The sequence below is a fragment of the Sarcophilus harrisii genome, chromosome 3 (genome assembly GCF_902635505.1).
Source record: "Sarcophilus harrisii chromosome 3, mSarHar1.11, whole genome shotgun sequence".
Taxonomy (NCBI): domain Eukaryota; kingdom Metazoa; phylum Chordata; class Mammalia; order Dasyuromorphia; family Dasyuridae; genus Sarcophilus; species Sarcophilus harrisii.
In genome coordinates this window covers 56122620-56138797 of record NC_045428.1, presented here as the reverse complement: position 1 = coordinate 56138797, position 16178 = coordinate 56122620, and the positions used below count along the sequence as shown (strand labels likewise).

At 33.4% G+C, this 16178-nt stretch overlaps 1 protein-coding gene across 1 annotated transcript in view; it reads left to right on the top strand.

The window, feature by feature from the left end:
* The first annotated feature begins 515 nt into the window (after positions 1-515).
* NYAP2 (neuronal tyrosine-phosphorylated phosphoinositide-3-kinase adaptor 2) overlaps positions 516-16178 on the top strand; it is a 298614-nt gene continuing 282951 nt past the window's right edge. The window contains exons 1-3 of the mRNA XM_031957951.1: positions 516-1272; positions 1610-2101; positions 15920-16163. Of these exons, the coding sequence (XP_031813811.1) occupies positions 15943-16163 (221 nt within the window). The 5' untranslated portion in view covers positions 516-1272; positions 1610-2101; positions 15920-15942. The remainder of the gene's footprint in view (positions 1273-1609; positions 2102-15919; positions 16164-16178) is intronic.

The window sequence follows — 16178 nt, the reverse complement described above, 5'->3', positions numbered from 1 at the left end:
AACTATAAACATTGATTCTCTGTCACTAAGAAACACACACACATGTGTGTATTTATATTTTAAAATTTCCTGTCAATACAAAGGAAAAGAACTATGAATACAAAACAGCATATTCTATTAGATATAGTCATTATGTCAGTTGATTTTGCTTAACTGTTTTTCTTTGTTGCATCAGAGGATTTAATGGGGTAGTATATGTGGATAATAACTGTGTGCTAAAAAATAAAGACCTCTATAAATCCTGAAAAAATAAAATACATGGACAATTTGAAAAATAAATATCTTTGTATATTGATATTCTCTTCATTTGTAAGAAATTCACTTAAATTAAATAATAAACATATGCCAAGATAATAATATGTCAAATAATAATAACTGACATGGTACTACAAAGTTTGTAAAGTGCTTCATACATGAATAGTAGAAAATTAAAAATAATGAAGAGACAGATTATAGAAGTTATAAAATTGCTCATTCTTAAGGAAATGCAAATCTTAATTTTATGAGTTAAGAATATACTTACATCAGTTATGCTATTTTCATTTTTAATGTTAAAAGTAGTTAATTTTGGTTTAAAAACTGCACATATATTATGCAGATCCTCTCCAAGTGGGATAGTTCTGTGTTTCTGCCATGGGAGCAGGTGGTCGAAGGTTGTTTTGATGAGGTTACAAAGCTCCTCCCCTCTTTCCCCAAGCAGCAGTCCAATGTACGTCAGCAGTAATTGTATGCCTTACACTGCTGTACAGTGAGGGTGAGTGTAAAAGACATATCAAAAAGAGGTATCAAACTGAGACCTAGATCTTCCTTTGCAATGATTGCTCATTTCCATGAGCCATGTTTGGGATAAAGGTTACAACTTACACATTCTCACATATTTATTTTCTTGGTTTCATATCCTTCCTATCAACAGAAACTGGATTGGGGATATAGTTGTTATGAAGACTATTTCTTTTTCTTTTTTCCTCTTCTTTATTTTTCCACTGGATTATTTGCTAATCAGACTTCAGTGCAGTCAAGATAAAAGAGAGAAAATCTGTTGCCTAAATAGGAGGCTTTTAATGAGGATGTGAGCCCCTGGGAGCTGGATTCAGAAGTAGAACGATGCTGCCTGCTGTTCCTCTTGTCATTTCTTCAGTTGCTTCTTTTCCCTTTTCCAATGGGCCTAGTAAGCAGGAACTATCCAAGGTACTAGGATGCTGGAAGCTTTGCTTTTGAATGCAGACGGTTTGCAGACACAGAGAAGAAACAGATTACTGCTTATTTCAGAAGGTAGGCTCTTTGTTTCAGAATCCCTGATTAATCAACAGTAGCATCCACAGACTAAGGCAGCTGGAGAGAGAGAAAAGGAGAGGAGAGGGGAATAGGGAGAGAGCGAGAGGGAGGGAGGAGAGAGAGAGAGAGAGAGAGAGAGAGAGAGAGAGAGAGAGAGAGAGAGGGAGAGAGGCAGGCTGCCGGTTGTCACGGGGGAGGGACGATGCCACAAGCTAGACTGCTTCAAACCTTCTGTATCTAAGTGGCAATGAGAAAGAACATCTTTTTGGCTGGGAGAAGCCATTTGGATAGGATGTTTTTTATTCCTTGTTTTCATTTATTTTTGTCTCTGCAGAATCTATTCAAATGAGGCACCTTAGCAAACCCGGGTGATTGCATTTGGTATTGTAATCATCTATGTGGCAAAGTGGGTAAAAATCATCCAGTTTCTTCTCTGCTGGACCTCAAATCAGAGGGCTGTGTGGGTGTACCCATCCATTAGCTATGCCCTCTTTTCTCTGAGTGTTGATTTAAAGAAGCAAGTACCTGTCTTCTTTTGCCGCGGCATTTTACCGGGAAAACTTTAAAGGCTATTCTACCTGATAGGAAGAAGATCAATAAAACACTGATCTCTAGTGATGAAGAATCTGATACTATGGACACTTTTGCCATCCAGATATAATGCACTTTAACTGAAGAACAAACTGAGCTGTACTACAAGTCTGTTTCTTTTGGTGCTGGAATACTCCTGCAGACTGCACTGAGATAAAGCACGGGAAAGGGCTTTGACAGACACAAGTCACCTTTTGATTATTGCACTTAGCTATCCCTGGGGACTTAAATTTTGGTATGTATCTCATTTTTCACATTCTCTAAGCATGCTAATTGATCCCTGTGCTCATTAAATTGAGTAATCTGCTTATAAAATGCTGTGGATTTTATTCAGGGATACTTAATGCTGAAGTTTGCATGTCTTTTGAAGTGAGCAGAAATCAACCATTGCTAAGACATTTATTCTGGTTAAATTCTACAGACTATATATATATATATATATATATATATATATATATTTCACATAGTTGCTTGACCACAGACATATTTGCAACTGTCAGCTAATTTGTGTAAAACAGAAAAAAGCAGCATTGAATTATTAAAAACATTGTTTAATTTTTTTGTGGTATATCAATTGATATTCAAAATGTGTGCTAGCTACTTATCAGCTATTCCATACCATAAATATTTAAAACATTCTTAGTACAGTTGTATTAGCAGTGAGAACCCAATATCACTGTTTCAAAAAAAAAAAAAAAAAGAGAAACTACTGCACACACATAGCACCTAAAACTGCTTTTTTTCTTACTGAATTGAAACACATACACTCTCTTCCTGACACATTTTTAAAAATCCCATCCTCTACCAAGAAGATTATCTAAATCTCATTACAATTAAGGTTTGCTATCACAAATCCATATGGATTTGTTACACTTGGGAACACCATAGCTTTAGTGGAAGCTTTTTTTTTTCCTTTAAAGGTTGTCTTGGCTAAAGTGTCCACCTATTATAATACTCACAGAAACATTCCAAATTCCAAGGGAGTAAGCAGTCAATTTCTGTAAAGAATTTTACAAAAAAAAAATTAGGGGGACATCCATTTTTGTTTGCAAATCCTCAAATTGTTGAATTTATATATTTTTTTACCCCTGTAAATATTGACCTTGTCATTTCTTTTCTTAAATTTCAGCAATAAATGGGGAAGGGCATTCTGAATCTTGGCAAACATCCACTTTTTATCTTTATGGATATGGCAAATGTAATAGCTCTCAAATTTGGGATTAAATTCACCATAAAATGCTTATAAATGAATTGTGCAGATTAGTAAGTATAAGGTAATACAGCCAAAATTAACTTATCACTAATTATTTGTATTTTGCACAGTTCTATATATTCATCTTTGCATTACTAAGTACCAATTATTGGGCAGTTTCGTAAAAGTTTGAGCTATTGACTCATAATTATACTGACATGATATTAATTGGGGGAAAATGCCATACTTTTTGACATTTGCAGAGGAGCATTTGTTATGACTTTATGAAAGATTGTTGAAATCCAGTGGAAACTAGAATCTATCTATTTGTATATTTACATGTATACACACATACAAATATATACATATATGTGCATGTATGTATGTGTGTGTATGTGTGTGATCACAAAAGAGAACATCTTTGTGATGGACAAAGTACAAATAGAAGTTATAAAGTTTGGTGATGGGAGCTATCATTAACCTAATATAGACGGCAGGTCATCTGAGTGTTTTAAACAAAATAAAGGATAAACTCCCAATCCAATTAGATTCCTCTTGTAGTTCTAGTCAGCAGTTTGCAAAATGGTATGTAGCTAGTTTGCAGATACGCCTTGTAAGCATCTAGAACCATGTGACCCAAAGCTCAGGAGAAGTCTGTGGTCAATGAATATTTTGTGTATATATGTACTGAGTGGATACTGTGAGGACTAATTTGAGTTGGAGGAGAAATCTGATTATTACATTGCCAAGTCATATTGAAAAAGAAGGTGGGGAACAAAACTTACTTATCAGTTTAAAGAGAAAGACAAGAGAACTGTTTTTTATTTTTTAACACTTCAGTCAACTCTTTGGTTTTTATTTCATCATTTCCCATTTTTTATAGAAATGCTATATTTTGAGGCCATTGAGTATGATGAAAAGATTTTGAAGTTTTCTGAGGTTTAAGCATAAACACAAGGCAATGATATTTCAGGTTATTGATGTAATGTAATAAGAAGTCATCATAATTATTCTGTCCTGTAGTTTTCCACATAGCATGCACATATGGAGGATATGCAGACATCCTGTAGGGTGAGGTTTCATTTACATTCATCGCCTGGTTTTACACCATCTTTCTATTTACGTATTCCACATTTTTACATAACTTCTCATTATTTAATCACATGATTTCATTTGAAATATGTTACCTTAAATAGCTTTCAATCCATGAAGAAAACAGGAAGTATTGTTTTACCCCGTTGGCAAAAACTGTGCCCAAACTGCCACAAGAATTGTTCAGTTAGTTGCAGAAATACTCCTGGGCAAAATTGGGCTCTCTGCCTCAGAGAAAATTCACTGATTGGAAAAAGCAAAAAAGAGCAGATTCTAGCAACTTCTCTCACTGAATCAAAGCAGATGTTCTTTGTAATCTCAGGAGGAAAAGAAATGGTAAAGCTTTTAGAAATTTACCTGTTGATAAAAGAAAATGTAGACTCTACTGGAGTTATAGGTAGGAGTGAGGAAATGAAGTGTGAGGTAAAGATAAAACCTATTTCACAAAATTATTATCCAAATTTATCCTACTCAACATATTGTGTGCTTTCTACTTATTAAATATGTGAGTGTAATAACATTACTGTCACCAATAAACTTGTTCTTATCCTACATATAAGATTACCTTGAAAGGAAAAGTGTGTTTTAAATCTGATCTTTCAGAAGCCTCTTGTGCTGCAGGAATTGGGTGCTAGATTTACAGATATATAAATGTCTTCTAGTGACTTGTCCACCTATGTTACCCAGCATATGTGGCAAATACTCAGATTGATGGAGTCTTTACAACTTTTATATCTTGGAAAATGATAAGCAACAGATGGAGAACAGCTCCTTTCCAGAAATGCTGGATAAAAAAAAAAATCTATGAAAAGAGAAAGAATTAGAGCTCATATGAGTCTGTGGGCTGTTTCACTCATCTGACACTAGCTGATAAAAATAGAATTTTGTTTCTTGGTCAATGGGATATATTGGAAATCCTCTCCCCTACATATTTTGTGCTTATTTATTTGTCTGTCCTTTTGGAAGAATTTAAAATTTGCAAAAAAGTAGAATTATTGAAACTGAGAAATTTGTATTAAGTTTTATGAAATGGACTTGGGAAGATGGAAATATTTGCATCGGTGTGCCAATTCCAACTTACATTTATCTGGCCTTAATTTATTTCTCCCTTCATCAATAAAAGTCACTTTTAAAATCATAAGCATCTTGTTACACAGGGGTGCCCAATTTCTGCATCATTGCATAGTATTTTAGCTGCTCTCCAGGAAATCAATGACAACACAACATTTGCATTTGAAATTAACATAGTAACAAAACTAAGTGGATAACTACATTTATTTTTGAATGCACTTATTTCACAATAAATGCTCCCAGACCACTTGATATCATCAGCGTTAAGACTCATGCAGTTTATTTGTTGTATTCATTCTGTCTTTAGCTAGAGGAAGTATCCATGGGGAAGGCATGAAAAGAGGAGCTACACATTTATGTTTCTTGGACTCTACTCAGACCTAATTGCTTGTATTTTGCACCCTTCAAGTATTTCACATGCAATAGATATTTTATCACAATGCAAATACTCAAATGAGATTCATTTAACTATCAGTTCTGTCTTCAGTATTAGGGAAATCCAACGATAATTTAACATATGAACTTACTGTGAGGAGTAAAGAAGATAGTAATTATAAAGTGCTTAGTACAGTGCCTGGGCACATAGTAAACACTGTATAAATGCTAGCTATTATTATTATTATTTTATTAATTAATAAGTAAAGGTGGGACCTGGTATTATAGATACACCTGAATCAAGCTTTCTGAATGTTATGTCCCACTTTTGTAAAGGAAAACCAACCAAAATATTAAGAACTACAAATGTTCAGGTGCTATACAAATTAAGTACAATAAAGTATTTCAGTAGGGCAGTAGATATATCTTCAAGGAAAGCAAAGATGATTGGTTCATTGTTCAGAATCATTAAACTGAACAAAATGGCTTTCATTCTTGGAACAAATTAGGTCAATACATCAATCCAAAAGATCAGACAAAGGAATTCTTCAGTCTACCAAATACTGATAACTATGTAGGGAGATACTGATTAACTATACGTCTTTGAGATAGAATTCTTGAAAAAGGGTTGATCCCTGAAATGCTACTCAAAGGCTGACATGAAAAGTTAAGTGTTTCTCATGGGATAGTTTCTTACAAATATTATTGGTTATTTAGGCACTGGACATTGGAAATGAATTTGCTTACAAGTTTCTTTATATTTCCTAAAGTTCTTAGGGTCTATCCTAGGGTGGAGGTGGAGGAAGAAATCTGTTAAATTAAATTTTGCTAAGAAAGTCATTAGTAAGTAAATCTTTCCAGAAACTTCTATGCAAGAAATGAATAGATCACTTCTTAACTCACTCATTCTTTCCCTCCCGTTACATCTGAACAATGGTTAATAAAAGTTGGCACTGATCAATGATGTCATAGCTGAGAGGAATTTTATGAATTGCTATAACTGCCTCTTGAATTAAGGTTTCCTCTTTCTTCCATAAAGACGTTTTGAACATTGTGATTGCTGGTTACTTTTTACAAATAATAGGCAAAACTATTGTGAAGTAATTTTGCCATTGAAATCCATTGAGGGTAAAAAGTGTATTTCATATTTGCCATATGTACATAGATATTCCATTCTGTCATTACTTGCATGGAGGTTATGGGGGGGGGAGAATAACTTCAAGATCCATAGATATGTAAAATACCCAAAATACCTTTGGTCTATGATTATCTGTGCATTCAATTCTCATTTAAATGACAAAACTTATAAAAGAAGTTATGTTTGTTATGGTCAACATATCTCTAAGTACAGATATAAACTTATTTCTCTATAACTTACCTGCATATGGAATATGCTCTGATTTAGGAAGGTAGATGTATGCAATTTTAGAACTGGAATCAACCAGGCTAGGCCCCTTCTTGTATCTCATCTCTGATATTCACTAGCTGTATGATGTAGAACATCAGATGGCTTCTTAAATTCTCAATTTTCTCATTTGTAAATGATTATAGTAACATGCCTACTCTCTATTTCAAAGAGATCTTGTGAAAAAATAGTTCTAAATATTAAAGTGTTATAATACTATGTTTTATGATTATGAGTATTGATATAAAGGAACTCAGAGGAACTGGGTCACGTGTCCAAGGTGTAAAAGTACTGTCCTCAGCAAATTGAAGATATTTATAGGTCCAGAATGGATAAAGCCTCTTCAGTTTTATGATTCCCTGTTCTCTCATTTGTACAATGGGCAGACTTGTGTAGATTAAATTGATTTCAATTCAATTGCACAAGTATTTATGGAGCCATTTTATGTATAGGGTCATTGTGTTAGGCAATAAAATAAATATAGACACAAATAATATATAATTTACTTCCTTAAAAAGTTTTCCCTTAAGAAGATGAGAGAATATATAGATGACTAATAATACTAAAAAATGGTGAATTTATGGGAAAGTGATACTAGTATAGATGCCTTCTAGATGGGTGAATTTAAAAATATAGTATGAAAAAGATGGGTTTTAGTCTGGGATTTGAAGGGCAAGTAATTTTTAAAAAATGGAATTGGGAAGGAGCTGATTTTAGGCATAAGAGATGGTATGAGAAAAGGAATGAAAATAAGAAAGGATGAGATGAGGCTGAAGAACAGTGAGTGATCTACTTTAGCTAGAGTGTAGAGTACAGGAAGAGCAGTGTGAGATGTTTGGAAAGATGATTAGATGGTTAGAAGGTTAGATGTATATTGAATACATACAATGCCAGAGAAAATATTTTTTCTGAAGATAATGACAAACTACTGAAAGTTTTAAGCAGGGTAGAGATCTTGGTGTCTTTAGCTGTGAAAATAGTATATTATTGAACTAGATGATTTCTAGGATTTTTTTTTCTAGTTCTAAATTTTATGAGTCTCTGATTAACATTATACATTAAGAAGATAAATCTGGAGGATGAGTTATATATAGGAGGAAGATAGAATGGTAAGGAGGCAATTAAATTAGTCTCGATAAGAATGAATAAAAGATCTGACTTATTGTAATGAGAATGAAAAAGAAAGAAACTACAAAGATAGTAGCAGAACTTGGGGAATAACTAAATATGCAGGATAAGGTAGAAAGGGCTAGAGGGTAAAAGACTGAAAAGATGGTGAGTATATCAGTGACATCGTCAGAGAAGGGGGAAGCATATTATAGAGGAAGATTAATTTAGTTTTGGATATTTGAAATTTCAAAATAGAAGTGAAAGATTCTGATGGGGTATACAATAAGCAGATGAAAATTTGATTAGAAAAGATTATGACCACATAGATAAAATTAGAACAAGTCCATATTTAGATAAAGTAGAATACCAGAATAATAAATAGACTTAGTGAACATAGAAAAGAAAAGAAGAGTGAGTACAGTGGTTAGAGAGAGAAAAAGAGAGAGAGAGAGAGAGAGAGAGAGAGAGAGAGAGAGAGAGAGAACGAACTTAGTATAGGCTGAGGAAAATGATCCAGAAAATGAGAGGGAGAAAAAAAATGAATTGAGAAGCACTTAGAGGAAAATATTGCAAAGATTCACTGGATTAATGAGGATAAGACGACGTGAGTATGTGGTACAATGATAGAATACAAGTCCTGGAGTCAAGAAAACCCGAGTTCAAATCTGACCTCAGGCACTTGACATTTCTATCTGTGTGACCCTGGGGAGTCAATTAACTCCAATGAACTCTTTGCTTTCCCATCATTACCCCCCAAAAATGAAAGGAAAGAATGGCCAAAAGAGTTAAATAATCTAGCTAAATCAGGGGACTAAGGCCTGAAGATCCTTTTTGGAAATTAGCATATCATTGTTAACTTTTGAAAGAATAATTTAAATAGGCTGATGGAGAGGGAAATATATATTACTATAGTTTGAGGAGTGAGTGGATAGCAAAAAATAAGAACAGATCAAGTATAGCCAACTCTTTTGAGAAATCTTCATCCAATATAGGAAGGGAGAAGCCAAATAATATTTCTCATAAAGTTAATATTCAAATGCAGAAATTCAGCCCACATTGTAGGATGTCAGTCTTGTGTCTGGTACCTAGGAATAATGATCAGAGGTTTATTTCATGTTTAAATTTTTTTAAAATAGCTTTTAACTTTCAAAATACATGCAAGGATAATTTTCAACATTCCCCCTTGCAAAACCTTGTGTTCCAGATTTTTCTCCATCCCAGCCCCACCCTTCCTCCCACAGACAGCAAGTAATCCAATATATGTTAAACATGTGCAGTTCTTCTATACATAGTTCCACATTTATCATACTGCAAGCAAACAACAACAAAAAAGGTGAAAGTACTATGTTGTGATCCACATTCAGTACTCATAGTCCTCTTTCTGGATGCAATAGCTTTCTCCATCACAAGTCTATTGGAACTAGTCTGAATCACCTATGATTGAAAAGAGCCAAGTCCATCAGAGTTGGTCATCATATATTTGTTGCTGTGTATAATGTTTTCTTGGTTCTACTCACTTCACTTAGCATCAGTTCTCTCCAGGCCTTTCTGAAATAGCCTGCTGATCATTTCTTATATATAGTTTGGGTATAATAATATTCCATAACATTCATATACCAAAACTTATTCAGCCATTCCCCAACTGATGGGCATCCACTCAGTTTCCAGTTCCTTGTCATTACAAAAAGAGCTGCTACAAACATTTTGCACATGTGGATCCTTTTCCCTTTTTGATGATCTCTTTGGGATACAGGCCCAATAGAAACACTGCTGGATCAAAGGGTATGCACAGTTTTATAGCCATTTGGGCATACTTCCAAACTGTTCTCCAGAATGGTTTATTCCTCAAATTTGAACCTTAATGTAAGGTAAAACTTCTTAACAATTACAGCCATACCAAAGATGAATGAATGGTCTTCCTTGAGAAATATTATAATCACCTTTACTAGAAGTCTTAAGTATGAATGGATGACTGGTAAAGTAGTTTACAGAAAGGAGATTGTCTTTCAGATATGGGTTTGGCTGGATTTCTGAAGTTCCTTCCAATTCTGAACTTATATAATTTATGGTCCCCCTAGTTATACTATAATATCTATATTTAAACTTTTTAAGCTTTACAAATAATAGAAAATTAGCAGAACAGAACTTATATATATGTATATATATTTTGCTGAGGCAATTGGGATTAAGTGACTTACTCAGGGTCTCATAGTTAGGAAGTGTTAAATGTCTGAGGCCAGATTTGAACTCAGGTTCTCCTGACTTCAAGGGTGATATTCTATGCACTGCACCTCCTAGCTGCCCCACTTAACTATATCTTAATGAATATCCAGATCCAACTCTGTCATTTTACATATGTATAAACTAAGACCAACGTGGTGAAATTGATTCAACAATGACAAATTCTTTATTTTGTGCTGTGATAATGAGACATTGAAAATTCAGTCTCAAATATTGTGTATCATAAATTATTAAATGAAACGAAGAAGGGATTAAATGTTTTAAAAGTTTCATGTACTTTGGGAAATCGATGAAAAGGTACAAATATTACTCTCAAGAACAAAAGAACGGATATGTTGTGATCCACAATATGAAGTAAGTATCAGTGTTAGATGATAGACATATCATTTATATGTGTGTGTGCAAAGTATTGTAAAGAGTCAAGGATACACAGATGAAGAAGTATTATTATTGAAATGAGATAAAAAACAAAAGGAAAAATTATATGCATAGTATTTATAGCTTCTCTTTCTGTGATGGCAAAGTAGAAGCTAAAAAAGAAATGTCAACCAATTGGGGAATGGCATAATAAAATATTATGTATGATTATACTGTGATACTACTCTGCTATAAGAAATAACAACACCAAAACTTTAGAGATATCTGGAAAGACATTTATGAATAAAAGTAAGCAGTACCAGAAGAACAATGGAATTACAATGACATTGTGAAGACATATAACTCTAAGAGACTTAAGAACTCTGAAGAATGCAATAATCATTCAGTAGTCTAGAGAACCCATGATATAAAATGCTACTCACCTCCTAACCCAGAGTCGATAGAATCAGGGCACAAATTGAGACATAGAAAATTTTAGACAAGATCAATGCAGGCATTTTTTTGTTCACTATGAATATCTGTAGTAAGGATTTTTTTCCCCAATGAAGCAGGGGGTAGGAGGGTGAGAAAACAGATTTATTTTTGTCTATTAAAATAAAAAAATTAAAAATAGAAGAAATTAGAAAGAAAGTGAATTAGAAACAGAAGAGGCTGGAAGTAGGAAGCTCAATTAAGAGCTATTAGAGAAGTCCTGGTAAGAAGTGATAAGGGCCTGAAATATGGTAGTGGTTCTATGAGTAAAGAGAATTGGACAAATAGAAAGATTCCTGGAACTGTCTCGCACAAAACTGCTCAAACAATGGGATTCATGGAATGAGGAAGAGGAAAAAGTCAGTGATGACTAAAATTTCAAACCTGGATAACTGGGAGGTTATCAATACTCTCTATATAAATAGAGGGAAGGGGGGAAAAGAAAAGAAAAGAGGAGAGGTAGGTTTGGGGTGGGGAGATAAAAAATTTGGTTTCAAATATATTGGGTTTGAGTTGCTATTTATAAATCCAGGTAGAGATGTCAGGCAGTGAAATAGGGCTTAAGCAAGAAATTGGGTCTAAATCTCTAACAATTCCATTTCTCATGTGTCAGTCATATACAGAGGTGACAATTGAGTCAGTGGGATCAGATGAGTTCACCAAGGGAAACAGTGTACAGAGGAGGTAGAGGAAGTCATAAGTCACATGTTGAGAAGAGAAGGATGGACCAAACAAAACCAAGAAGTGATGTCCAATAGGCAGAAGAAGAATCAGAAAAGAGAAATGGTGCTAAAGGATGAAAAAAACTATTTAGGGGGGAGGAATCAACAGTAACAAAAATAAAGCAAAATATTAAGGAAGAATGAGAACTGAAAAGTTTATGTTTTTGGTGATTAAAATGTTACTGATGATCTAGGAGAAATACTTTTGGTAGAATGTTAACAAGGGAAAGAACTGGGAATATTTAACCTGGAGAAAAGAACATATATTGGGCAGGGGGTTGGAAGTAGAGGGGAAGAGGTAGAAAGGAGGGAAGTATCTGTCATGGAAGTTGAAAAACTTACACATGGAGGAAAATTAAATATTCTCTCTTTTAGCCTCAAAAGATATAATCAGTGGCAACAAGTAGACACTGTAAAGTCTAATTTAAATTGGATGCCAGGAAACACATAGGAATTAATGATTAGTGCTCACTTATACTTAAGTGAATTTCCATAAGTACGACCATAATTTTTAAAACAAATTCATATTTATGACAGATTAAGAGATTGAGAAGTTCCTGTTTTACTCTCAAAAAAGTTGATGATATGAGACAGGGTATGCCTGGTTTGTTCAGTGTATATACATTTCTGGCATTTGGCTTCCAGAAGCTATGTACAATAACATCATAAAATCTTTAACACTGTCTATTTCCCATTTATTTTAAGAAATACAACTGAAAAGTTATAGTTGGCTTGATGAATAGAGGGGAAGTATAGGAATCAGAGGTATCTGGCTCAGGAATTACTTCAGACACATATAGGTATAGGAACATGAGCAAGTCTCTGGCAATTTTTTACAGTTTTAGTGATTGCCAGAGGGACTTTCTGCATCCACACCAAGGATTTACGATCCAGACAAAAATAGCAAAAAACCCAAAAAACAAAAAAACAAAAAAAAACAGACATTAAACGAGCAACCTCCACTAAATAAATAGATAATTTAAATATCTAATTATTTCTTAGTAAACTGACTAAGTTGAATACATTCAAAGGAAATTCATAGGAAGATAATGATTATTATCATTCAGAATCAATCAATGGATATAGTTCTTTGCTGTTGTATTATGTTTTATAGAGAGTAGTTGACACCACATAGTTTTAAGAAAATCAAATCAAAACTAACCAAACAAAACCCAAAAAAACTCAAAATCTTACAAATAATCTTTGCCCAATTTAGAAATGCGTTTTGTAAAAATGGAAAAGGGAGTGATCTCTTTCTGCCCTGAGGCAACAACTTTGAAATCATTAGAACATTGTCTTGGCTTGCATAATTATAGTACATGTTAATGATTATGAAATCAAATTATTACTTTAAAAATCCATATTCTCTAACTGGTAAAGTCCACTGCAAGTAAAAGTTTCAAATAATGGCTGAGCTTTTATTTTACAAATTATTCAAATATAAAGGGAATATTTTGTAGAATCATATTCCCTTTGCACCCCATCCCCACCCCCAAAAGACTTTCTACATGCTGTATTACTTTTTTGTAAGTAGCTATGTTCATTATTTATTCTTCTGGTTTGATTTCACACATTAATACACAATTAAATTACATCAGATAATAATTGAAATTTCAAAAGGCAATCCCACTTAGCACATCATTACTATTATTTTTTTAAAAAGACCTCAAGAAACCCATTAGTCAACAACTATACTGCTCTCTAGGCCGAAATTTTATATTTTTGGAATGTGGCATGGACTTCACAAGGGAAAGTGTTAAGTATTGTCTAAGAATGTAAATAATACATATAGGTCTAGCAAAATTCCTTAGAGGATCAAAATCAGAGTATTTCAAATCCAGATTCAGACACTTATCAGATATGTGACCCTGATCAAGTAATTTAACTTCTGCTGGAATAGTATTAGCACTACTCTGTTAGTGTTGAATAATTGTTGTAAATTATTATGCTTAAAAAAAGAACATATCAGTGGAACAAGTGGCATGTAATAGTGGGAAGGGGTAATTTTTTTTTAGGTTCTCTGATTTTGCCCTTTGCTCTTCCAATGGATTATCATGATGAAAACTCAAAAGTTATATATGTCTGAAACTAGAGAAACCCATAGACGGCATCCAGTTCAACCTTTCCATGAGGAAACTCAGACCGAGAAAAAAAAAAAGTGGTGTGACTATGATCATTTGAGATCAGGGGCGGAATTAAAATGAGTAAATAGTTCTTATAACATTCCCATACACTTTCCAATACATTGTGTTACTTATAGATTGTCACAATGTTAACACATCAGTGCTGTTGGGAGCATATATCCAAGGACAGCTAGCAGGAACAATAGAACAATAACATACATTTCGCCATAAGCAAGCACTTGAAATTTAACTAAATGTTTTAGTTGATTAGTGGAAATTTATTATGTCATAGAGTTATAAACCTAAATGTGGAGGGAATTTCATAGACTATATGATGGAATCAATTCATTTTATTGAAGCTCAAGGAGACAGAAAAACAGCCTCATTTATTTGGGACAGTGCATTTTCACTAATATCTGCTCCTAATATTCACTAACATCCATACCTCCTCCAACCTAATTCAGTCTAGCTACTTAGAATTTAATTTGTTCAATATTCATTCCCATATAACTGCATAAAAGGAGGACATAAGAGTTAGGATCTCCATCCTCCCCTCTTCCCACGTTACCTATGGCTAAATTCACTTCTTCATTTTAACCAAGCTTTTATAACATGAAAAAGAAAATGATTTTATGTGCACAGTCTTGGAAGATATGGTGAGGTCTAATGAGGGGGTAATTGGTGATGCTTTGATGCTCAAATTAAAGTTTTATATGAATAAAGCATTATTCCAGGTGATGTTGCCACTTTTTTTTTTAAAAAGAACTTTTATACATACTTATGATTTCTTGGAAAATATTATTAGCAATTTTTTTGCATTATAGGGAAATTCTACTCTAATGCTTTTGTTTCATGAATTTTTGTGCAATTGGAAAATTTGAATAATAGGATATAAAATTTATTTTAAATGTTTATGTATTTCATTGAGATCGAAAGGAGGAAACTTTCTTAATGACTGGCAATGAAAAAAATAATCAGATGTGATTTCTCATCTCAAACATCTAACAATGACATTTTAAATGATGTTACCCATGACAGTAATTATTATCCAAACCATAATTTCCTCTTGAAACCTAAAGTAAGTATTATTTGACATTACATTTATTTTTAAAAACATATTTATAAAACAAATACCCAAACAACCTCCTCATTCTAAAGTACACTCCATAGAGATGTGATGTTGAAAGAAAAAATGTATTCTTAATCTTTTGATAATATTGAATTAACAATAGTTGTTTTATTTGACCAGTATGTAGCTTTTCAGAAAAAAAGGTAGGAAGAACATTAGAATTATGATCAGAGGCTCTGTATTCAAATGTTTGCTGTTATTAGTGCTATAGCTGTGGGCAAACCACTTATTCACTCAGAATCTTAATTCTTTATTTGAAGAAAGGAGAAGGTTGGATTTGATGCTAAGTTCTCTCTCTCTCTTTTTTAAGAAATTAATTTATGGAAGAAACCAAATATTTCCATAACTTAGTATCATAAAAAAAGTGATTGCACATGAAGCTGTAAATCTAACTGTTCCTTTTAAATATATAACATAATTATTATGTAAATTTCTTTTTTCTTTTTTGTTTCTCTTTCCCTTCCCTTTTTCTACTTTAGAGGTAGCTACCATTAGACACAGGGACATTTCTATCTATCAGTTCTTTCAGTTCTGAAATCCTGAAATACAAATCCATTATTTTATTAAGGGTGTTTGCCATCTGCAACTCAAATTAAGTCCTGTTATTCTTTGGTTCCCTGTAGGGAAATTCTCCAAATAGGTTTTACCCTAAGTTTTATAAATGAGAATTGACAAAATTTTAGCTATAATAAACTGCAAGCTATTTTCCCACTGATGAAGATATAATGTGTTTTCCACTTGCAGGAAACTGTATCTTCCTTTTTAACATGATCTCCTGCAAGATGATGGGTTCTAATTCAGAGGAAGACACTTTGGATGCTTTTCTTCAGTATATAGAAGATATGGGAATGAAGGCTTATGATGGCTTGGTTATTCAGAATGCATCAGACATTGCTCGAGAGAATGATCGCTTACGGAATGAAACAAACCTGGCTTACTTGAAAGAAAAGAATGAAAAACGTCGCAAACAAGAAGAAGCAATAAAACGGTAAATATAAATAGA